Source organism: Balaenoptera borealis (genome assembly GCF_965194805.1).
Source record: "Balaenoptera borealis genome assembly, chromosome: X".
NCBI classification, from domain to species: Eukaryota; Metazoa; Chordata; class Mammalia; order Artiodactyla; family Balaenopteridae; genus Balaenoptera; species Balaenoptera borealis.
This window is the reverse complement of record NC_138881.1, coordinates 45884754-45908970: the sequence shown is the minus strand read 5'-3', so window position 1 is coordinate 45908970 and position 24217 is coordinate 45884754. Positions and strand designations below refer to the sequence as shown.

General features: G+C 51.0%; 1 protein-coding gene across 6 annotated transcripts in view; it reads left to right on the top strand.

The window, feature by feature from the left end:
- IQSEC2 (IQ motif and Sec7 domain ArfGEF 2) overlaps positions 1-24057 on the top strand; it is an 83094-nt gene extending 59037 nt beyond the window's left edge. For 5 of the 6 annotated variants that reach the window (XM_082375993.1, XM_082375992.1, XM_082375995.1 and 2 more), the window contains 11 exons: positions 1783-2678; positions 4036-4197; positions 4653-4775; positions 5764-5930; positions 8237-8376; positions 9155-9280; positions 11145-11244; positions 11797-11958; positions 13583-13756; positions 14244-14293; positions 14904-24057. In XM_082375993.1, the coding sequence (XP_082232119.1) occupies positions 1783-2678; positions 4036-4197; positions 4653-4775; positions 5764-5930; positions 8237-8376; positions 9155-9280; positions 11145-11244; positions 11797-11958; positions 13583-13756; positions 14244-14293; positions 14904-15869 (3066 nt within the window). In that variant the 3' untranslated portion in view covers positions 15870-24057. The remainder of the gene's footprint in view (positions 1-1782; positions 2679-4035; positions 4198-4652; positions 4776-5763; positions 5931-8236; positions 8377-9154; positions 9281-11144; positions 11245-11796; positions 11959-13582; positions 13757-14243; positions 14294-14903) is intronic. The other variant, XM_082375997.1, reaches the window with a different exon arrangement.
- The last annotated feature ends 160 nt before the right edge of the window (positions 24058-24217 follow it).

Sequence of the window (24217 nt, the reverse complement as noted above, 5' to 3'; positions counted from 1 at the left end):
GAAACTTTCTTCTGGGAGGACCAGGCAGGCTTCTTTGAGGAAACAGCACTGGACCTGGGCCTTAGCAGACAGTTAAGAGTTAGCAAGTTAGAGATAGTCGGGAGGGTGTTGCTTGCATAGGCATTGCATCAGCAAAAGCAGGAAAGGGTGGGAATGTAACGGCAGTGATAGTGGTAAGAGATCACTCTAGGCTTGTGGTGTGTCAGCATAGCTGATCAGCTGCAAATCCCAGTTTTGCTATTTCCGAGCTATGTGACCTTGGGCAAACTGTTTAATCCCACTGAAACATGATCAATAAAATGGAGATAAGACCTTCTTTTTAGAGCTGTTTGGAAGGTTCAGTTCAGCTAGGTAGTATATCTGAAAGCACGTAGTACATGGTAGCTGCTAAGTACGTTAGTTTCCTTCCTAAAACCAAAGAGGTATTTGGCAGAAATTGTTGAATGAATGAATGAAAGAAAGTTTATAAGAGAAGAAATCATTCTGCTCTAACCTCTGTGATCTGGCCCTGCCATAAACCTGGGCATGCTTCCCTGGAGGTGTGTTGGGGGCCGGGGGGGCAGGGGCGGGTAGAGGGAAGGAAAGAAGTATTAAAGGGAAGATCTAAATCAGTCATTTATTCATTCATACAGCACATTTAATTGAACATCTCTTCTGTGTCAAGCAATGTGTTGAGCTGAGCTAAAAAGAGAGAAACCTGGCCTGGACCCATCCCTCAAGGGGGTAATGGAGCATTGGGCTCACAGTCTGGCCTGGGCCCAACTCTCAGTGCTATTCAAGTCTGATGGGGAAGTGTATTCATTATCTATTGCTGCGTAACAAATGACCCCAAAATTTAGTAGCTTAAAACTGAATGTAAAGACTGAGCTTAAACAACAAATAGTTTTTGAGGGCCAGGAATCTCAGAGTGGCTTGACTGGTGGTTCTGGTTCAGGGTCTCTCATGAAGCTGTGATCAAGCTGTAGGGCAGGACTGTAGTCTCTGAAGACTTGACTGGGGCTGATGGGTCTGCTTCCAAGCTCACTTTCTTGGCTGTTGGCAGGAGGATTCAGGGCCTTACCACGTGGGCCCTGTCTCTATAGGACTGCTCACGGTGTGGCTTTCCCCAGAGTGAGGGGTCTAACAGAGGGAGCACAAGTGAGCAAGAGTGCTCAGGATGGAAGCTGCAGTCTTTCATAACCTAATCTCAGAAGTGACATCCCATCACTTCTGCCGGATGCTGTCAGTCCCATAGACCAACCCTGGGACACTATGGTACACGAGGGTGTGAATACCAGGAGGCAGGGATCATTAGGGGCCAGTTTGGAGACTGAAAACCATAGTGAGGCAGAGTTACTAGCAATGGTCCAGATTCTCGAGGCTAAATATTATGTATTTCCTAAGAGAGAACCAGACAGAGGGCTCTGGGAGCCCAGAGGCAGCTGGGATTTTGGTTTACCCTAAGGGAAGGCAGAGGCAGAAATGTGGCTTGGATCAGGGAAGAGGTGGCATTTGGCTTGGGTCTACATGGACATGAAGGAGGTATTGGGATATCTGAGAAGGGAACTTGTGGGCATTAGTTCCAGCTCCTGTGAGCTCACAGTGGCTCCCTGGGAGTTATTTTATATGCTGCAGAGAATCTGTGGAGGTCAGGGAGGGGAAGCCCTCTTTTTGGCTGCCCCACCAGGAAGATTCCCCCCTTTTTCTTTCCCTCCCTCCCTCATTCCCACCCTTCCACCATCCCACCATCCCACCATCCTTCATCTTTCCTCCCTTTCCCTCCTCCCCTTTTCTCCCATACAGGTAAAGTCTCTGGCTGAATCCATTGACGAGGCCTTGAACTGCCACCCATCGGGGCCCATGTCTGAGGAGCCAGGGTCAGCCCAGCTGGAGAAGCGAGAGTCGAAGGAACAGCAAGAGGACAGCTCGGCCACATCCTTCAGTGACCTTCCCCTCTACTTGGATGACCCAGTTCCCCCACCATCCCCTGAGCGACTGCCCAGCACAGAGCCCCCACCCCAGGGCCGGCCTGAGTTCTGGGCACCCGCCCCTCTCCCACCAGTTCCTCCACCAGTGCCACCAGGGACCCGGGAAGATGGTAGCCGTGAGGAAGGCACTCGCAGGGGTCCTGGGTGCTTGGAATGTCGGGATTTCCGGCTGCGAGCTGCCCACCTTCCCCTGCTTACTATTGAGCCTCCTAGTGACAGCTCCGTGGACCTGAGTGACCGCTCAGATCGCGGCTCTGTCCACCGTCAGCTCGTGTATGAGGCTGATGGCTGCAGCCCCCATGGGACCCTGAAGCACAAGGGGCCACCAGGCAGGGCCCCGATCCCACACCGCCACTACCCAGCCCCGGAGGGCCCAGCCCCAGCCCCGCCAGGGCCCCTGCCACCAGCCCCCAACAGTGGCACTGGGCCCAGTGGTGTGGCTGGGGGTCGGAGGTTGGGGAAGTGCGAGGCAGCAGGCGAAAACTCTGATGGTGGAGATAACGAGAGCCTTGAGAGCTCCAGCAATTCCAACGAGACCATCAACTGCAGCTCTGGCTCCTCTTCGCGGGACAGCCTGAGGGAGCCTCCAGCCACCGGCCTGTGCAAGCAGACTTACCAGCGGGAGACCAGGCACAGCTGGGACTCGCCAGCCTTCAACAACGACGTGGTGCAGAGGCGGCACTACCGAATCGGCCTCAACCTCTTCAATAAGTACGTGCTCTCGTTCCCACTCCCTCGCCCCTTCCTACCCTGCTGCGGACACTTTGACCCCTGGAGGCAGTGATCCTGCTGCCACCATCCTCTCATTTTGTGGATGGTGTTTCTCTTCAGCTGTTCAGGGAAAAGAATTGGCAACAGGGTGACAACAGTAGAAAGCTGCCCTCACCCCCATGAGAGGCAGTTCTGGTCCTAGTTCTGCTTCTGACTGGCTGTGTCATCTTGGGTGAGATGCTTCCCTCTCTGGGCCCTAGTTCTCTGTCTATAGGATGGATTCTGAACTTTGGGTCGCCCACCTTCCCTTTTTGGTAGGGAGGCGATGTGGTGTATGAAGAACCCTGTTCTCAGAAATGGGAGACTTGGGCCAGACTCACTGGGTAGCCCTGGGCAAGGTGTGTCCCTTCCTTGGGCTTCAGTGTTTCTATCTATTAACTAGCAGGGTGTGGATATTTGAGGTGTTGGGGGCAGGGTGCTGTGTTGGACTAGTCAGTGACCAGGACCGAGCTCTTTCTAGGTACCTGGTCTTGTGCCAGGTGCTTAGCAGTGGAATGGGAGTGTGACGTTTGATTAGAAAATAATTAGAAAACAAATGCCTTACATCTTCATAGCCTATGAGACATGGCCGTCTATATTTAGTTCTCAGGATAACCCAGGAAGGTTGGTAGTCGTGTCCCTATTTTATAGAGAAGGAACTGAGGCTTGGAGAAGTAAAGGGAATTGTCCCAAGTCATGCGTAGTAAGTGATGGATCTGAGACTCCTGTGGCACCAAAGTCTTCCAAATTCTAGCCTCGTAGGACCCTAAGGCTCTGGGGTTCTGAATATGGGATAGCTCAGACCCAGATATGGCCTAGTGGAAAATAGGGAGCAGCTTGTCTATAGAAACACTCACAGAGGCTGGGTGATATCTGTCTGAGTGGGATGTGGGATGCGGACAAAGTAATCTTTTCACTTCTCTCCTACTCTGAGGGTCTGTGACTCAGGGAGAAGGACTTAGCCTGGAACTCAGGCTTTCTCCCAGGACTCCTCAGTGCCTGTGAGGAATATCAAAGGTCCTGGCACACAGCAGGCTCTCATTAGATCTTAATTTTCTTTCAATTGTAGTGTGGCTCCAGTGCAGGAGGAAGTTGGGTTGAGGATACCTTGGAATTTTGAAGCACTGTGAAATGGGAAACTGTCTTCTTCTCCTTGGTCCTCAGTTTTCTCACCTGTACCATGAAGGGAGTGGACCAAGTTATATATTCGACTTCCTTAGTTCTCTGAGGACACGGTTGGGCCCAAAATTAGTTCAAGAAATGGGACGGGGGCAGAGTTCCAGGAGGACAATCTCATCTACCTCCCCTCTTTCTGCAGGAAGCCAGAGAAGGGTATCCAGTATCTGATCGAGCGGGGCTTCCTGTCAGACACGCCGGTGGGAGTGGCTCACTTCATCCTGGAACGGAAAGGCCTGAGCCGGCAGATGATAGGGGAATTCCTAGGGAACCGGCAGAAGCAGTTCAACAGAGACGTGTTGGAGTGAGGACCCCAGGCTGGGGCAGACTGGGCCAGGGGTTCCTGGAAAAGGAGGGCAGGAGGGAGATAAACTTTGCAAAACAGGATGAATAGACCTTCCTGCTCCCATACCTCTCTGCCGCAAAGAGATCTGATCTCTCTTGGAACTAGTCCTAGAGTCTTCTGGGTGGCCCCAGGCAAGGCATGCTTGTCCTTTGGCCTGCTTTGAGCCTCAGTTTTCCCATCCCTGATATGAGTGGTTTGACGGAACAGACCGTTAGTAACCATGTGTCTGGCCTGGACTTTTTGGGATGGATTCCATTTCAGACGTTCTATCCTCATAAGTACTTGCTTAGGCCACAGGTCCAGATTTTGGAAGTCTATCAGTGGGGGTGTTGGTTCATTGGAGCAGGTCAAGGTGGGTCAGAGGTTTTCTGCAGGGAAATTGAGAGTGCCACACACCCTTCTCTGCTCCTCAGCTGTGTGGTGGATGAGATGGACTTCTCCTCCATGGATTTGGATGACGCACTCCGGAAGTTCCAATCCCATATCCGGGTTCAGGGTGAGGCCCAGAAGGTGGAACGACTCATCGAAGCCTTCAGGTGTGCCCACTTCCCACTCCTGAAGCTGCCCTTCCCTACTTTGGGGGGCAGTGTAGGATGTGTCTACAAGTCACCTCTCTGAGCCTTATACTTTCTTAACCAGAAAATGGAAGTTATAAATCCTATCTTGCAAGGCAGTTGTGAGGATCAGAGGTAATGTGCCTAAAGTATCCAGCTCAGCATCTGGGACATGGGCATCCAACAAATGACAACAGCATCAGCAACAACAGCTCGTATTCATTGAGCTGATACTGTACTCACCAGATATTGGGTACTGAGCTGGACACTTTACATGATTATTTCAGTGAATACTCACAACAACCTGGTGAGGTAGGTGCTTCTCTTATTATTCCCATTTTGCAGATGAGAAATAGGAAGTTTAGAGAAGGTAAGTAACTAGCCCAGAGTCATGTGGTGAATAAGCAGTGGAACCAGGATTTGAACTCATGTGTCTGACTCCATGACCCATGCCCTTAACTATTATCTTCCTCTGTGAATGCTTCGGGGATCAGGCATCAGACCTGGGTATAAATCCTGGCTCCACTACTTTGAGGTATTTAGAGGAGAAACAGAATAGTTACTGAGAGCTTGTTTCCCAACATGGGAGAAGGATTTGCTTTGTAGTCAGAAAGATCTGCATTTTCATCCTGGTTTCACCATTTATCAGCTCTGCTGCCTTGGGCAAGTTACCTTACCACTTTGGACCTCAGTCACTTCATCTGTAAAATGGGGCTGCTACTAGCTACCTTGCAGGACTGTGATAGGATTCCATGAGATGATGTACATAAATCCCCTGGCAAAGCTCCATGAAAGGTAGCGGTTGTGATTTTTACGTGTAGTCTTGAGGAAACCCTGCAGAAAGACAAGAGACCCAAAGGGTTTGGGAGTATGTCTTGGAGGAAGGAGTTGGTGGTGCCAGATGGGAGGATAGTGGGTAGGTGGAGATTACTGGTGCCTGACCCTGGCCCTGACCCCTCCTGTCCTGCAGCCAGCGGTACTGTGTGTGTAACCCAGCTCTCGTGCGCCAGTTCCGGAATCCAGACACCATTTTCATCCTTGCTTTTGCCATCATCCTTCTCAATACCGATATGTACAGTCCCAGCGTCAAGGCTGAACGCAAGATGAAACTAGATGACTTCATCAAGAACCTGAGAGGTGACCCCAGACCTCCCCATCAGCTTTCCCTGTCTTTTACCTGGGAAGGGAAAGTGGGCTGGGTGGCAGGGGTGGGGAAGGAAGAGGGAGATCACATCTGCTCCCTGGAAATTAATCTGAATTTCTGCCAAGGCTGGATGTGCCCACAGCATTTACTTGTTAATTCACTCAAATAGTCATTTGTCCATCCATTCATTCCCACACTGAATACTGACTGAACAGGAGGTCCTGAACAGGAGGTGCAAGCCCTGGCTCTTACGGAACTTACACTGATTCACTCACACGTCTGTTTACTCATCACTCCCTCTTTCCCTCCCTTGTTTATTTATGCCCATAAAGACTCGTTTATTTTAGGTACCCTTTCCTCCACTTATGCATTCATTTATTCACTCCACCAACCAGCCAGGCAGTTGACACTGGGTGCCTCATGTGTACCAGTCCCTGTGGTGGGCGCTAAGGACCGGGGAGGGGCATCTGCCACAGTCACTGCCCTAAGAGGGCTCCCGGTTTGTGGGAGAGATACCCAGCACAAGACAGGAAGTGAACTGTGATGTCAGACAGGCCAAAAGTACAGTCAGAGCTCAGGGGAGAGAGAGCCTACCTCCAACATGCTTCCTGGAGGAAGCAGTATTTTCATTTTCAGGTGGTTCTTGAAGGCACAGATAATGTGATGGAACAGTGATAGAGGAGGCTTACCTAGCAGTAAGAATAACAAAGGCACAGAGGTAGGAAAACGTAAAGTTGTTTGGAGAACAATCAAGAGGGGGTGGACAATCCAGTTGGTAAGGTCAGTTGGAACGAGTATGCAGCAGCCTTGAGTGCCAGATGAAAGGTGTCACCTTGACCTTTTTTCTCGGTTTATTGTATCGATGTCAACCCCTGCCTCTCACCAAAGAGCAGCCTACTAAAAATGGCACAGATGTTAGGATTATTTAAACAGAAATGAAAGAGGGAAGTATAACTGAGGGAAAACAAACAGACAAGACAAATTTGCTGACTGTCGCGGTTTGCACGATTGGGCTCTAAGCTCTCTGGCGGCTGAGGTAAAAAGGCGGTGTGATGAAGGCTGTTCCTTTAGCACCTGGTGTCCAAGGAGGAGGTGTGGCATTTCCAAAGGAGAAAACATTTTCTTTAGCAGAAGGTTTAGAGAGAAGAGTGAGTGTGTTTCGCTCAGCAGACAATCAGAAGGATGGTAGACTTGAGAGGAGGGAATTAGACAGATCAGAGGCCATCTGGAGCTGTCTCCCAGAATCCTGCCATTCGTCATTCGTTCGTTCCTTCATTCATTTCATCCATTCTCCCTTCCCCCCTCCCTGTCTCTCTCTCTATCTCTCTCTCTTTCTCTCTTTCTCTTTGTGTGTGTGTGTGTGTGTGTGTATATGTGTGTATATGTATGTGTGTATACATATATACATATACACACATATACATATTTTATATATGTATGTATATGTGTATATATTTCCGCCTCCAATTATTAAATAAATAAGCAAACAAACAAATGAAATAAATACCTGCTCATTCTGGAAATTTTAGAAATATAGCAAATTATTAAAAATTTTAACCATCCAAAATTCTGCCCCCTAGAGGCAACCATGGTTGATATTTTGGTGTATTCTAGTCTTTTTTTCCTGTGCATATGTACCTTTTTATACAGTTAAGATCAGGCTGTACATGCAATTTATTATCTTGCTCTTTTCACTTAACTTGCTACAGGAATTTTCTCATGCTTTTTTGATAGACATCAAATTTTTAATAGCTGTAAGTTATTTTATGAAACAGGTATACTCAACTTTACTTAAGTATTCTTCTGCTGTTAGAACTTAGGTTGTTTCAAATTTTTCCCGTAAGTTGTACTTATACATATATCTTTGCACATATTTCTGAGTAATTCCTTAGAGTAGGTTCCTAGAAGAGGAATCACTGAATACTTAGGCTTGCCAAATTGCCTTCCAAAATAGTTACGTTAGTATATCTGCCTGCTTCCCTGAACTCTTACTAACACTGGATATTATCATTTAACATTATTTTTGCTAGTTAGAAAGGCCAAAAAAAGTGTCTGATTGTTTTAGTCACACTGTACTCTGAGTTGTTTAGACAAAATCCCCACCCTGGGGAAGAAAGCAACTGACTATCTTGAAGGGCGCCTTTCTTGGCCCGATCCTGACCAAGGGACCGAGGGTGCCCACTCCCTTCAGTCTTGGCCATTGTTATGGCCCACGCTTGGGTGTGGGGTGTTGTGGAGAATCCCTGCCACCCACTGCCCACATGTATACTATATATTCCTGTGTATTCCCTTCACCCAGGGGTTGACAACGGTGAAGACATCCCCCGAGACCTCCTGGTGGGTATTTACCAGCGCATCCAGGGGCGCGAGCTGCGGACCAACGATGACCACGTGTCCCAGGTGCAGGCTGTGGAGCGCATGATTGTGGGCAAGAAACCGGTAAGCGCCTTGGGAGACTGCAGAAGGGACAGGGTTTGGGAGGTGAGTCCATGCCCCTCTCTGAGCCCCAGGCTCCCCTCAACTGCCGAATGGAGTGGGTGGTGATGCATTCCTCAGGGGTGGTGGGGCGGGTTGAGTGAGATGCTCTATGGGAATGCATCTGGCACATGGCAAGGCACATCATGGGTGTGTATAAACATTAGCATCCTTCACACCTCTGGTTTTGCCTGTCCATCCCAAGTGAGCAGCCAAGATAATAATTAGCTGATGACCAAAGCCAAGAACACACTCTAGTCTTTTAGTCAACAAACATTTACAGATGCCTTTCCACTGAGCCCAGCATTTCGATTGGCACTGGGGACACAGATATGAATAAGATGTGGTCTCTGTCCTTGGAAGCACTCACAGACTGGGTGGGGAGGTGTCAGACAAAGGCACAATACCTTCACCTTATAGTTAGGTTAATTTAGGGGAGTACACGGGAGGGAGAGGTCATTTTCAGCCCAGGGAGATCAGGAATGGCTTCTTGGAAAAGAGAACCCTGGAACTGGGGTTTGGAGGAGGGGTGGAATGTGGCCATAGGGAGCTGGGCAAGAAAGGCATTCCAGACACAGGGAGCTGCAGGGACAAAGATAAGCCGAGGCTTAGTTGCTTAGACTCCTTGTGTCAGAGTGACAGTGATATGTACCAGAGGTGAACTTCCTCTTGCAGTTAATGTTAAGATGCCTGAAGCTGGTGGGCTGGCCTTGTGGACACCTATTTCTTCATGCCTATCTAGGTCCTGTCTCTTCCTCACCGTCGACTGGTTTGCTGCTGCCAGCTCTATGAGGTGCCAGATCCAAACCGCCCACAGAGGCTAGGGTTGCATCAGCGAGAGGTCTTCCTCTTCAACGATCTCCTTGTGGTATGAGCACTGAGGGGAGAAGGAGGGAAGGTGGTGAGCTTGGACCCCGGGTCTGGTGTGAACCATATTAACATTGGTGGGTGGAGGCGTGGCAGGTAAGGAGCTCTGCCATGTGATCTGAGTGGCTCTGCCCCTCCTTTACTTCACCATTTGGAGGATCCATTTGGAGGTAGTGACAGCCACATGGGGGCAGAAAATGTGAGGACCAGGGCAGATGACAGGCGTACAATCTGGAAAGTGGTAGAAAAAGTCCCTGCCTACCTCAATAGCCCAGTGGGTTGGCTGGAGGAAGTGAACCTGTGACCCTGGGGTCAGTCTGAAACCTTCCGGTGGTCGGGCTGCTTGAAGTGATTCTTAAAACCGAGCTCATCACCAGTGTAGACGTGTGTCTTTTAGAACTAGGGCTCTTAGGACTCTGCAGGTGGGAAGGGAAGGAAGTTCAGGGTCTCCTGTCCAACCTCTTACCCCACGGAAGAGCCAGCTTCCTGCATGGCTTTCTGCTTTGCATGAGTGCAGGCACAGAAGGCTGCCTTCCTCCAAGGCAGCCAGTTTCCCGTTCAGACAGCTCTGACTGCTAGAATCTGTCTCCCAGTGGGTTTCCTTCAATAATCTTCACTCAACCCTTGGGATCACAGAGAACAAGTGTTCTCCCTCTGCTCTGAGACAGCTCCTCAGGGGTTTGAGGACAGTGACCTGTCCTCCCTTGGTCTTCTCTCCTTTAGAGCAGGTCTCACAACCTCGGCACTATTGACATTTGGGGCAGATGTGGGATACTTTGTTGTGAGAGCTGTCCTGTGCATTGTAGCATGTTTAACGGCATCCCTGGTCTCTACCTACTAGATAGCAGTAGTACTCCTCAACTAACAATGTCTCCAGACATTGATAAATGTCCTCTGGAGGGCAAAGTCACCTCTAGTTGAGAATTGCTGCTTTAGATGAAGCTCCTCCAGTGCCCTCTCTGAGCCTTTATTTCCTCCTCTGTGAAGTGGAGCTAATCCCTATCTCAGGGTTGTCATGGGGATGAAATAAGAGGTTAGATGCGGACTAGCCTAACCCAGAGGAGGGCCTGGCCCACGCAGGTATTGAGTAAATGTTTCACCATCCATCATGTGCTGACACCTGTGGGTGCCCAGCCCCATGCTAGGCACTGGGTTCCCAGAGATGACGGAGACTCGGTCCTCGTTCTCGGGGAACTCACAGTCTGAAGGGCTAAAAAGATGCTTCGCATAACTGTGCACTGTAACCATCCTGAAATCAAATCATGTGCTTTTAAGCGCCATTTGCAGGTGGTCTGAGGTGTTTACAACCTATGTTAGCTCAGCCCAGAGTGCCCAAGTACTTGATAAAGACCTTGGGTTGTTGAGAAGGAGACTCGTTAACTCTATACATTGCTTTACTGAAGACTGCTAATGTGCCCCGGGTCTGGTCCAGGTGGACAAGATACATGAAAACCAGACTCCTCTTGGCGCTCCCAGTCCAGCAATCACACACTCAGAGCACTCTCCTAAAGCCTAGCGGTGAAAGGCACTGAACCAGCACTCTGGAAGCTGAGAAAATGGCGGGAAATCTATGTGAGGTGTTAGAACAGGCTTCCTGGAGGGAGCAGCATTCAGTTAGTTCCTGTAAAAATCGAAAGTGCCTGTTGTGCGTCATCATTACATCAGGAACTTGCATTTTTCTCCCGTCTTTCCTGTTCCGCTCCACAAGCTTCAGTTCTCCCCAGCTTGTGGGTATGTGTGTTTGTGTGTATATGTCTGTTAGTGGCGGTGGGGGAGAGGGGAGGGCAGCTGCAAGCAATAGGTGCCATGTGGAAATTCCCCACCCCAAACCCTGCCTCTTGTCTTTTTCCCCACCCCTGCCGAAGGTCACCAAAATTTTCCAGAAGAAGAAGATCTTGGTGACGTACAGCTTCCGTCAGTCCTTTCCCCTCGTGGAAATGCACATGCAGCTCTTCCAGAATTCATGTGAGTCCCTTCTTGGATCCCAGCATCCCAAGAGTCTTTGCCATGGCCCTCATGCTCATCCTTCCTCCACACCAACCTCCAGTTTTTGGACTCCTTTACAACTGGGCTAAGGTCTCCAAAGCACCTACTTGGTCCCAGGATGTAAGACAGGCCAGGGTGGAGTATGACTTGTGCCCTGGGGAGCTCATGGTCTGGCAGAGAACTGCAGCATGTATGTTTTTTGGTGGGCCAGAGAGATGGCGCTCATGGTATGCATTAAAGGACTAAGCCAGAGGAGCTTTGATGGGTGGCCTTCTGGGCAGCAGAAGCAATGTGAGTAGAGGTAGAGGCATGAGAAAAGGGGTTCTAGAGAGCAGCCAGAGTTCAGTCTGCCTTTACAACCAGGGCCGTGACTACCAGGAGCTTGGGGGCTTTGGAGCAAAGGGGAGCTGCTGCTGCTGCTCACGCAGAGAAGAGGCTGGGTCAGAGTTGGACATTAGAAAAACTTATTTCACATATGAGCCACCTTGCTTCAGTCCTGACAGAGGTGCCTGACCTCCTCCCTCCCCACAGATTACCAGTTTGGGATCAAGTTGCTGTCTGCAGTACCTGGCGGGGAGCGCAAAGTCCTCATCATCTTCAACGCCCCCAGCCTCCAGGACCGGCTGCGCTTCACATCCGACCTGCGAGAATCCATCGCTGAGGTGCAGGAGATGGAGAAATACCGCGTGGAGTGTGAGTAGCCCAGCCACGTCTCCTTCCCCGTCTCCTGATACAGTGCCTTGCGAACACTAAGAATCCTGTCCTCTGAGAAGCTCAGAGTTGAGGGTTAGCTTGTCCAACCTTCCTACCCTCATTCCAGGAACCCTTCAGCCTCTGCTTGAATAGCTTCAGTGACAAGGGGCTCATTAACCTCTCAGCCTCAGATTATTATTCCAAGCCCTAATTATGAGCCAACTCTTCCTTCTATTGAAAGGCAGCAAGGAAAAGAATCAGGGTATTGGAGGTAGGACTCTAGTTTCAGATGCCAGGTATGCTACTTATTATCTGGGTAAACTGGGGCAAGGTGCCTGACTCTCTGAGCCCCAATTTCTTCATACATGAAACTGGGGTGGTGAAATCTCCTTCGCAGAGTTGTGGAGATTCAATGAGATAAGGTGGAATGTGTGTCCTACATGTTCGTAGGACATGAGTGTTGAACATCCTGGGTGTCCGACAAATGTTACCCCCCTTCCCAGCCTCTCCTTTCCTCTCCCCACATTCTAGTTCCCGAGCTGAGTCCTGGTGACCCATCCTCCCAGCCTCCAGGGGACATATCAAGTCATTTTGATCATATATGATGGAAAATAGTGATTACATCTCATTCCTCCCAATGCCCTCTAAGTTTTCTCTTCTCCAGGCTAAGCAGTCACAGTAAAGTAACATGGTGTTAAGGAGAAAGAGGCAGGCAGAGAAAGAGAGAGACAGAGACAGAGACAGAGACAGAGACAGAGGCGGCGGACAGCTCCTCGGTGAGGCCTTCACAGTTCCAGGGTCTGCTGTGCTCCTCAGCAAGGCAGGGTCACTCATTCAGCTCACCAGATCCTTGAGACCCTGGGGACATTCAGAGAGAGGGTGAGCGTGCCAGGATGAGGGGAGGGTGATAGACAGAAGTCTCCGTGACCTCCGCAAGGAGGCAGGAGTGTAAGGCTGAGAGTACGGGCTCTGGACTCAGGCAGACCTGCTTCCAGAGTGTCGGCTCCCCCACTTCCAGCTGTATGACCCTGGGCAAGCTCTGTGACTTCTCGGATTCTCAGTTTCTTCCTCTGAAAACTGGCTACTAATACTTACCTCTGAACTGGTGTAAGGATTGAGAGAGATCGAGTACACATAGCACCCAGCATGCTGCTGGCACATAATAGATGATTTGATTCCCTTTGGTTTCCTGCTCCTGTCCTTCCAGGAGCCCTCTGCTCTGGAGCAAGGTATCTGAGAATGGAGAGGGCTCTGGAACGAGTGCACTTCGCCATAGGCTCGAAGGGCCTTCCTGCCCCTCCTGGGAACAAAGCAGCCAATGTAAAGCTCAGTTTTGAAAGGTAGGGGTGGTCTGGGAGACCAGGCAGGGAAGGGGAGAGAAGCCGGAGGAGCAGACACTGAGAGGGACAAGGGAAGACTGAGCCAGAGGAGATGGCGCGAGACGGGCTGGGCGCCGCAGTGCTTAGGAGATGTAGCTGAGGTTTGGCTGTCCAGGGGGCGAAGCAGGAGGCCTGAGGACAGAGAAGGTGAGGAGGGGGAAGGCCCACGGAGGGCTGGGGTCAGTCAGGTGGCCTCTCACTCCTGTCCCTGACCTTCGCTCCCTGTCTCCCCACCTGCCACCCAGCGGAGCTGGAGAAGCAGAAAGGTATGATGCGGCCTAACGCCTCACAGCCCGGAGGGGCCAAGGACTCGGTGAACGGCACGCTGGCCCGAAGCAGCCTGGAGGACACGTATGGGGCAGGCGATGGGCTCAAACGGGGAGCGCTCAGCAGTTCCCTGCGAGACCTCTCTGATGCAGGCAAGTCTCCCAGGGCCCCTGCCCAGGCTGGGGAGCCGTGGGACCGGGTGTCCTCTTCGCCTCCTATCACTGACTGCCAGCCTTCCTTGCACCCGCCACACGTGCACGCACCCTGCCTTCATCCAGAGCCCTGGGTGCCGCGCCGCAGGGGGCCTGGGAGCCGGGTCAGAACAGGCGGATCCCAGGGTTTGGGCCAGGGAGCGCGAATGGGGCCACAGTCTTAGCCCCTCTCTCTCGCCGCTCCACCTCTCCTCTCTTTCCTCTTCTGTCTGTCCAGCACCACCTCTCCTCCTCCTCCATCTTTTCCTCCTCTCGCTCCTCCTTCTCCACCTCTCCTCCTCCCCACCTCCCCCTCTTCAGCGGGGGAAAGGGAATAGGGGTGTCTGTCCCCGGGAGGGGCCCAGACCTGGTGCCCAGCTCTGGAGCCCAGCAGGGTGGGGAGGGGGGGTTGCTGCTCTGACGCTGGGCTCCTTGCTTGTGGGTGCAGGGAAGCGGGGGCGGCGTAACAGCGTGGGATCGCTGGACAGCACCATCGAAGTAAGTGCCAGCTCCTGCCCCACTTGTCCTCTGCATGAGCCCTGCCCCGCCGCCCGTGGAGCCCCAGAAGAGGAGGGGACCTGTTGCTTCCCCCTCTTCCCTGCCGGGAACCCTGCGGCTACCTCTCCCAGCCAACCACTCTCTCAATCTGTCCTCAACTCTGTCTGTCCTCACTCTGCCTGTCTCTCAGTCTATCTTCCACTCTCCCAAGCCCCCTCTCAACCCCAGGGCCGACTCCAAGTAGTGATGCCCTTGGAGTTGGGCCCAGAGAAGCTCTTACCTCCAAGTCCTGCTCTCTGACCCTGAGCAAGTCACTCTGTCTCTCTGGGCCTAACATGCTCCCTGTCTGCAAAATGGGGATGAGGAGGAGGTACTGCTAACTCTTCCTCTCCCAGCTGAGGCTCAGATGAGATAGTGGATGTGACAGCAGAGCTCTGCAAGCTGGGGGCGCTCCATGTACAAGTACAGGACTGTGACTTGGTTTTCATTATGCCATGGGGGGGGGGGGGTCCTGTCTCCCCAGCTCCAGCCCTCAGGGACCGGGTGGAGTTTAGGGTTGGGGGTTTAGGACATCTAGACCGCCCTGACTTCCACCCCTCCCCCCTTCCAGGGGTCTGTTATTAGCAGTCCACGCCCTCACCAGAGGATGCCACCTCCGCCCCCACCCCCGCCGCCAGAGGAGTACAAGAGCCAGAGGCCCGTCTCCAACTCCTCATCCTTCCTGGGCTCCCTATTTGGAAGCAAGCGGGGCAAGGGGCCCTTCCAGATGCCACCACCGCCAACAGGCCAGGCCTCTGCCTCCTCTTCATCTGCTTCTTCCACCCACCACCACCACCACCACCACCACCACGGTCACAGCCACGGCGGCCTGGGGGTGCTGCCTGATGGGCAGTCCAAGCTCCAGGCCCTGCATGCCCAGTATTGCCAAGGACCGGGCCCGGCCCCGCCCCCCTACCTCCCACCCCAGCAGCCCCCTCTCCCCCCACCTCCTCAGCAGCCCCCGCCCCTGCCGCAGCTGGGCTCCATTCCACCGCCTCCTGCCTCAGCTCCTCCTGTGGGGCCGCATCGCCACTTCCATGCCCATGGCCCAGTCCCAGGCCCCCAGCACTATACCTTGGGCCGGCCAGGCAGAGCTCCCAGACGGGGGGCCGGAGGACACCCTCAGTTTGCTCCACATGGCCGCCACCCCCTGCACCAGCCCACCTCCCCCTTGCCCCTGTACAGTCCTGCCCCCCAGCACCCTCCAGCCCACAAACAGGGGCCCAAGCACTTCATCTTCAGCCACCACCCACAGATGATGCCAGCAGCGGGGGCCGCTGGGGGCCCTGGATCCCGGCCACCAGGGGGTTCCTACTCCCACCCCCACCACCCCCAGTCACCATTGTCACCGCACTCACCCATCCCACCCCACCCCTCCTACCCACCCCTGCCCCCACCCTCACCCCACACCCCACACTCGCCCCTGCCGCCCACCTCCCCCCACGGCCCACTGCACGCCTCTGGGCCCCCTGGCACGGCCAACCCACCCACTGCAAACCCCAAGGCCAAGCCAAGCCGGATCAGCACCGTGGTCTGATGAACGGAGAGTGTGAGCTGGGGACTAGGGAGGTCTGGGGAATCTGCAGGAGAGGGGCCTCACACCCTCTCTGCTTCCTCAGTTTTTCCAAAACATATATACACATAGACATGTCCTCCTCCCCACTGCCTCCCTGCCTTGGGACCCCTCCTCTAACCCCCAACAGTCTCCATGGGATTTCCTTCCAGATTCGAGACTCCTTGCCACTTGAAGCCTATACGCAAGGCTCTCAAGCTCTGGGGAGTGGTGAGGACCTTTCAGAGATCCTCGTCCTCTTTCCTCTCTTCACCCTCCCCCCTCCCTTTCCCTGGAGGTCTAGTTGGGTGGCCTCAGACCTCCGGGCCAGTGTGAGCTCCCTGTCAGCTCTGGCTGGTAGCGAAGGGCAGGTGTCGGGAACAATGAGGGTGAAGGCTTCCCCAGGGCACCTCTGGCCGCGTAGGGCCAGGAGGGAGCTCTGTAGAGTTGTGGCCAAACCTCAGCTGGCTCGGCCCTCTCTCTGACCTCAGGGCCTGGCCACGCACCTCCATGTGTCTGTCTACCTGCTGGAGGACATGGAGTGTCAGTGCACGCAGTGGGTGGGCCCCCACTTATGCTGGTCCCCAGGTGGGGCAGTGCTTCCTCTTTGGAGCCAATCTCTGCCCTCTCTCCAGTGGGCCCCAGCCCAGACCTCTTCAGCTTCAGGACCTTGCCTCTCCTTGCAACGTTCTTATCCTGATCAAAGTCCAGACAGGTTTGGGGCGGGGGGGCTCAGGTCTGGGATGAGAAGGGCGCTGCCCTCCCTCACCCATATTGCATGCCCCCCATTCCCTCACACCTACCCCACCTACAGCTGAAGACAATGCACTTTATAGATATTGCCCACACACACCTTGCTGGGGCAGGGCACCCAGCATCAGCCCTGGGGAGAGGGGCTCCCAGAGAGCCACCGTGAGCCTGAGATGTCCTTCCTGAGGCAGAGATTGGAGCCATCAAAGTGGGGGCTGGGAGCCAGGATGCCTGAGTCCTTCTGTCCGTCAAACTCTCCGCTGCCTCTCCAGCCCTTTTACAGCCCTGTTTATTTATTATAAATATATTTTTTACAAGCCCCAGCTCCTCTTCTTGCCCCGCATATCCAGCTCCTTTCTCAGCTCCTGCCTCCCTCACCCCTCTCCACCATGGGCTGCAGTACAGACAGACAGATAGACCCTGACTGTATGAAGGGCCAGGGACCCCAGGGCTTGGGGGTGGGGAAGGGCAGCAGTGGGAGGGGCTGTATGGAGAGGAGCTGGGGTTTAGGCATTGTCTTTTTTCCTCCTTGTATATAAGAATGTATATTTGATGCCTCATAAAAGACCTTGTGCTCACCTCCCGCCTCTGCCTCCTACTTGTGCCCCCTCCCCCACAGTGGAGCCCCGGGAGAGAGGCCTTAGCCCAGGGAGGTGAGGCGCTGATGGTAGAAGCTCAGGCAACTGGGTGGGTGAGATGCTTTGGTTGGGTGGGAGGTGGGGGTGAGGGAGGTTTTCCTGTCTCGTTTCATTAACGATCTGCATGACAGAGCAGAGCGGCAAGGGTCTGGGCTTTGGAGTTGATCCAGTTCAAATCCTGGGGTTTTCCCTTCCTAGTGCCCTCGGGAAACTGAGTCTCTGTTTCCTCAGTTGAAAACTTGGGGTGATAAGCCATTGCCACGTGGGATTGTGATGAAGGCATGAGGTAACGAATGTCCAGCAGCCAGCGTGGAGTAGGTGCTCAGCAAGTTAGTTCCCTTCTCTTCCTTTCACAGGTTGGATACTTCCTCTACTCTTGTGGCATCTATTCTCACCCTTCCTGTGACTGGCCAGGCTTTGCCCTGGAGCCCTCTCTCCTTCCCCACAGCTGGCCACATTTGTGTCCTTAAGGGTGTGTGTGTGGGGGGGGGATGGTGACCTGGGCCAGGAAGTGGGGGCTAGATACATCCGTTTTAAGAGCTCTGTGTATGTACTTGGGATGTTAGATAACAAATAGCTGAGCTCCCTTTAGTTTACAGAGGAGGGGTCAGGCCCAGAGAATGGAAGGGTCTTTCCCAAGGTCACACAGCAAGTCAGGATGGGGCGTTCCTGACTTCTAGTCCAGGCCCTTTTCCAGTGCCCAAAACTGCCTCCCTATAAAATGGACATGTTTCCAGCACCACTAATCATGTCCTGGGTCTCGGCAGAGCCTAGGAGGAATGGGGGACACTGGTTCTTGGTTAGGGTCAGCAGGGTCCCCAGAAGCAGCAGTCAGTAAATATTTGGAGGGCCTTCTTAGAGTGTGGAATGGCCTCTAAGAGGGAGCAGTTTGGATGGCCCCACTCTTAAGCAGCTGGGATCAATGTCTTTGTTTTCTTCCTCTTACGCACATTTAAGCAAAAGCAGCAGTTGGGGCCATCTAAGCATTTGGTCCAGAATCAAGTCCAGTCAGCAGTTTTTTTGTTTCTTCCCTGGTGGACCAAGCTGGACTGCCTTTGGTTGTTCCCACTTCTCCCACCTTCAGCTTGATGCTCGTTTTGTCTTCCCAAAGCTCAGCTTTTAGTACTCAGTCAGACTTGACTGTTGCCTTTGGCAAGTCACCTTGTCCCTCAGAGCCTGGTCTTTCACCTGTAACATAGGGATAATAGTCTTGCAGGGCAGTTGTTAATAGATGCATGTGAAATGCCTACCTCCTGCCAGACACACAGTCAGCTGTTCTCGGCCACCTACAGAAACAAGTACAAACTCCTTTGCCTTGACGTTGGAAGTCCTCCACCACGTGGCCCCGGCCGATCTCTGTAATCCTCTCATTTCTCGCCTACACTTTGGCCATCCACTCACCACTCCCTGAAAAGATCTGTGTGTAATTTCCAAACTCAGTATTTTACCTGTGCCTTCCCCGCTGCCAGATGTGCTCCCCTAACATCCCTGATGAAGGTTTTCTCACTCTTATGAGCTGGCCTTAAAGGACCCATCCCTCACAAAGTGCCCTTGATCACATGCTCTGAGATCCCTCACATCATTATCTATCTTCCCCACTAGGCCATAGCTGGCACAGGCATGACACTGGTCTGGATCACCTCTGTCCAGAGTATTGCCCAGCACAGTGCTTGGCACAGCACAGATGACACTAAAATGTTTGTTGATTTGAATGAATGAATAGTTCTTTCTAAGCTAAATCTTAAAGTATCTTGGCATTGGTTGATTTATTGATTGATGCAAACTGCAAGCTTTCAGGCCCCTCTGGAACCTCCTCATGCTTCTCTCAGCTCTCTCCTACCTTCTCCTCCTCCTCCCTTCCTCACTGCAGTCCCAGCACTGGGCCATCCCTGCTCCACCCTCCCCCTCTCCCTGGAGGCTCACCATCCAGACTGTGGAGGGGTGTTCGGCTCCTCACCTCCCCATTTCCCTGAGGACCTGAAGACAAGGAGTTCGCTGGCTGTCCTCAAACGTTCTACTGCCAATCTCTTTGGCAATGTGGATGAGGAGGGATGACACACAACAAACGACAAAGGTCCTAGAATCTCACGGAGTTCTTATCTTTATCTAGACCAGTGCTGTCCTATTATGTCTTTCTGTGATGATGGAAATGTCCTATACCTGTGCTGTCCAATATGGTAACCCCTAGCCATATGTGGCTATTGAGCACTTGAAATGTGGCTGGTTGCAACTGAGGAACTGAATTTTAAAATTTAAATTTAAATAGCCACATGTGGGTACTGGCTACCATATTGGACAATGCAGGACAAGACTTTCAGAAGTAGGCAGCCTGGGGGGATGATGTCAATACAATATAGTAATAAGTGCAGGCCCAGAAGGAAGCACAGCATGTGTGGGAGCACAAAGAAAGGGAAAACCCAACTTGGGGCAGGGGTCAGGTAAGCGTTTCTGGAACCGCTCCTTTATCTGAGTCTTGAACGGTGAGTAGGAATTAGCCCAGTAAAGGAGGGCATTTGTCAGAGGGAGCAGCATGTGCAAAAGCCTGGAGGTGTGCGAGTATGTAATGTTAGCGGAATTATGAGAAAGGAATGCGAGAGGGCAGCCCAGGTGGTGGGCATGGCACATCCCAAAGCAGAGGTGAGCAGTCCCCGTAGCCTCATTCCTCTGTTGCCAACAGGTTTTCTCACCCAGGCCTCAGGCCTCCGGGGTCTCCGTAGAAGCTAAAGAAAGACCAGGTGACACATTGGGCTACGTAGTGTCTCTGTTGTAAAGCTATTATTTTTCCCTCTGTAATTAATGAGTATCTTGAGGGGAGATGCATTGACATTATGTAACTGTCTTGTTACTCCTCAAACTTTCACTCACCAGTTTTAGCATTTGCTGATGATTCTTGAGGTTGCCAAATGGTGACTGTCCAATGCCATCATTCTTTTGACATGGATTAGTTGGCTCTCCAGTGTAAAGGAGAGCTTTCCCTTCTCCTATGTTTATGTATTTATATTCTCATGGACCATGCTTGTCTATCATTTTCAGTGAGTTATAACACATTAATGTCATTCTTTATTTCGATGTTCAAAATGTCCCAGATTTGGCCAGCAAGAGGCCCTCCAAGCTGGCTCCTGTGTCCTTTTGGCAGGTCTCCATCTTTCCTTGAGCACTTCCTTGTTTTCTGGCACCACAAGATGCTCCAGGCTCATCTTGTACTTTCCCTGCCCCAGCCCTGGAGTCAACCATTTTTTCCAAGGAGACCTGGAAATGCCTGGTTGACGATGGCATCTAGGAACCAAGATTTGGGCACCAAGTGTTATAGCTACGTTTTCGGGGTTTGCTTTTTTATTTGGAAAAAGTTTGAGCATCTATTGATGATTTTCTAACTCCATCATTCTTTGAAGGAAGAGCTTTCCCTTTTCCCTCATTTTATTTATTTCTATCAGTGTGGAGTCATGGATTTTTATTTTACTCAATGAGTTATAATCCACTACTATCATAATTCATTTGGAATTATCATTATTTTGAATATATCATTTTATTGTTATGCATATGTATTAAGCACATAATATGCATCTATATTTCTCTTTCTCCCTCTCTCTCTCTCTCTCTATATATATATATATATATCTCCATAAATTCACATAGAGCCCTTGATATCTTGAGGAGGCTCTTTTAATAATCTAGGCTAGAGATAGTAAATGGCTCTCATGGGGAGCAGAAGATTAGAAAAAGGCATGGGGAGGAGGGGGTAAATTTCAGAGCTATTTAGGAGTTAGAACTCACAGCTCATACCTACTTCAGAATTGGAAGGGACCCTATTTTACAAATCAAGAAAGTGAGGCACAAAGTCACTATACAGTTCATCCAGAAAACATGGATGGAGTGAGTGTGGTCGAGAGCACAGCTGAGGGTTCCAATCACTGCTCCGTACCAGTTCCATGCCAGACCCTCTCTTCCAGGTGGGTGGGTGAGGCCAACTGAACCCCCAGTCCAGGGTGAGCTCCCTGCTGCTTCCCAGTTTTTAACCCTGCAGTGCCCAGACTCAGGCAGGTCTCCAGCAAGATCCAAGGATTGAGAAAGGATTCCATTTCCTGAGCACCTGTGGTTTGGAGCGGGGAGGGGGCACCATCTGAGATTTTTACAGGCAGAATTGTACAGCAGTCAGACAGACCTGGGTTTGAACTCTGCCACTTACTAGCCATGTGACTTGGTTAAGTTTATACTTCTCTGAACTTCAGTCTCCTCATCTGTAAAACAGGGATAACAATACCTATTTCATAGCACCTGGCCTTTGATGAATGGTAGTTATCATGATCTTTAATCTTCATAACTACCCTGTGAGGAAGGGTTTACATAGTCTCATTGGATAAATGAGAAAATCAAGGTTCATGCAGGTGAGGTACTTGGTAGATATCAGTGGGTGAATGTCAGCTGCAAGAAAGCAGGGACCATGTCTGTCTTGGTCACCATTATATTCCCAGGGCCCAGAAGAGTGCCTGGTGCATAGTAGGAATTTGATAAATGTTTATGAACGAATGAATTGGATCTGACTGGCTTCAAAGACTCTATGCAATTTCCATTTGCCCTTCCAGGATGGTGGGGGTGGTGTCCTAGCTAAGGACCTCAGAGAAGGCTTTGGGAAGGCTAGGCTGAGCTGAGACCCCAAACCTGGTCTCCTGACTCCTAATTCATGCTCTTTGCCCTTCACTGAGCTGCCTCAAGATGGAAAGGTCAAACTTCCTTCAACCTAGGATTTGGCATATTCTTTTATCTTCTTTGTTCTCCTTACCCTTCTCCTGCCTAGTTCTATCACTGGTAGGAGCAAATGACAGGAAGAGCATTTGACCCCGAGTCAGCAACTTCCCGTGTAACAGTGGGCAAGTTGTTTAATCTGTCTGGAACTTGGTTCCTCATCTACAGAATGGGTAAATTGACCTACATCTTTCCCAAGACTGTTGCAAAGATTAAGGGAAATAATTGGTATGAAAGAGCTATGTGGGCTGTTAAATGCTTACACATGTGAGAGGCTAGTGATTTTTTTTTTTTCTTTTTTCTTTTTTTTTTTTTTTACTGTTGTTAGCATCACCTCATCTAGCTTTCTGTTTCCTGTCCAGACAGTTGTTCAGTTGGGTCATTCACCTGTGTTTCAGGTGGAGAAGGGTTGAGGTTTCCCCTGACACCTAGAAAACTAGAAAGGAGTTGTCACTTACTATATGTATTACTTGGGACAAGTTTCCTCACAAGACAAGTAGGGATAAAGATTCCAAACATTCAAGGCAATCTAAGGGTTCAGGTGATAAAAAAAAAATCTGAAATCACTAGGCACAATGCCTGACACAAAGGAGATTCTTAATGAGTTTTGACACATTGTTGTTGACTCTCAGAAGTAAAAATAACAGTTAACAGATACTGAGGGCCTTCTATATGCCAGGTACTGTACAACAATCCTGCAAGGTAGGGATTATCATCTCCGCACAACATCATTCAGTTTCATAAGTTGGGACTTACCCAAGGGTACATAACTAGAAAACGGCAGAGCTGGTGGGACTAGAAATCAGGCCTCTCTGACTCCAGGGTGTGAGCTCCTACCAGTGTTCCCCACTCCCTCAGAGCGGATGCCCTTAGCTCAGTCCTGAAGTAGGCAGAATGATATACCTAACTGGGACATGGTATGTGATTAGAAACAGTTAACTGAATGAAGGAATGACACTCTCCATCACCTTCAAACATATTCAAGCTTACAGCAGATGCTTAATATATCCAGGAAATGTTTGCAAAGAGTATATATTATTTTTAGTCAATATATACTAAGGCTGCTCAAAAATATTCATCTTTCTTTTGTTTACTCAACATTAATGTACCGCTTACCATGCCAAGTGCTAAGGATGTATAAGGTCACAAGGTCCCTGCCCTTAAAGAATTCACAATCTGATGGGGGAACATAAAATAAGCACTTAATCAGCACATACGTAACTAATATGTGCACAGTAGGTGTTCGAACTACATGTGGTAGGCCCACAACTGATGAATAACTTAGAGCTCCTCAAATGCAGTAGATGTCTGACATATGGGCAAAGTACTGGTTTGATACTCAAAGTAGATGCAATAAACCTATTCAGAAACTGCTCACAAACATGCACACAATAGGAGCAGATGTACACATAGTAGGTACTCAAATGCAAGACAGAGGCTATACACAATACATACAATCCATGTACACAAATATTTGATAAGTACACTGTAGGCTCACAAATGGGCAAACAGTAGGTGCTTCAAACGGTGGGCACTGGTAGGATACACTCAGGCTTATTTTGTAGGTGTACATGCCACAAATGTGGACACGATAAAAGTGCAAACATAACAGTTGAAAGTGTTCATTAAAATGCTGACTGACAGTGACTCTTTGGGGTTAAGAATGGAAGCCCCATCTCTGAGAGGCCTCTACACGCAAACTTGGACAAAATAAATATTTTCTTCCTCTCCTCGGGATCCAGGATTCAAAAAATCCGCAATCCCCGGGGAGGGAGCAGCATCCCGACTTCCTTCGTTCAAAGCCCCAGAGGTATCAGCGCCTAGAGCTGGGAGCTGTGTACGCCTCTCTTTATCTGCGGGCCTGCATAAGGGTCCCTTGCAATCAGGCACCCGAAGCCGCCTTCTGTAGCCCACACCGGAAAGACCCGGGAGAAAGAGAGCGTGTTGGGGCGGGGCTCGCGCCAGGGCTGAGGTCATCGAGGGGGTGCCAGTTCGGACCCACCACCCACCAACGCCAACTCCTCTTCCGGTCTGTCTCCATAATGCGCATGCGCAGCACTGGCCTTTAAACGTGCACCGCCGGTCCATCCGGAAAGAGGATCCGGCAGTTAATTACAACTTTGTTCCTCCGCCGCTGAGGCGGACTATTTGCTCTCAGTCTGGGAAGCACTTTTGAGTTCCTGCTTCCTGATAGGAAACCCA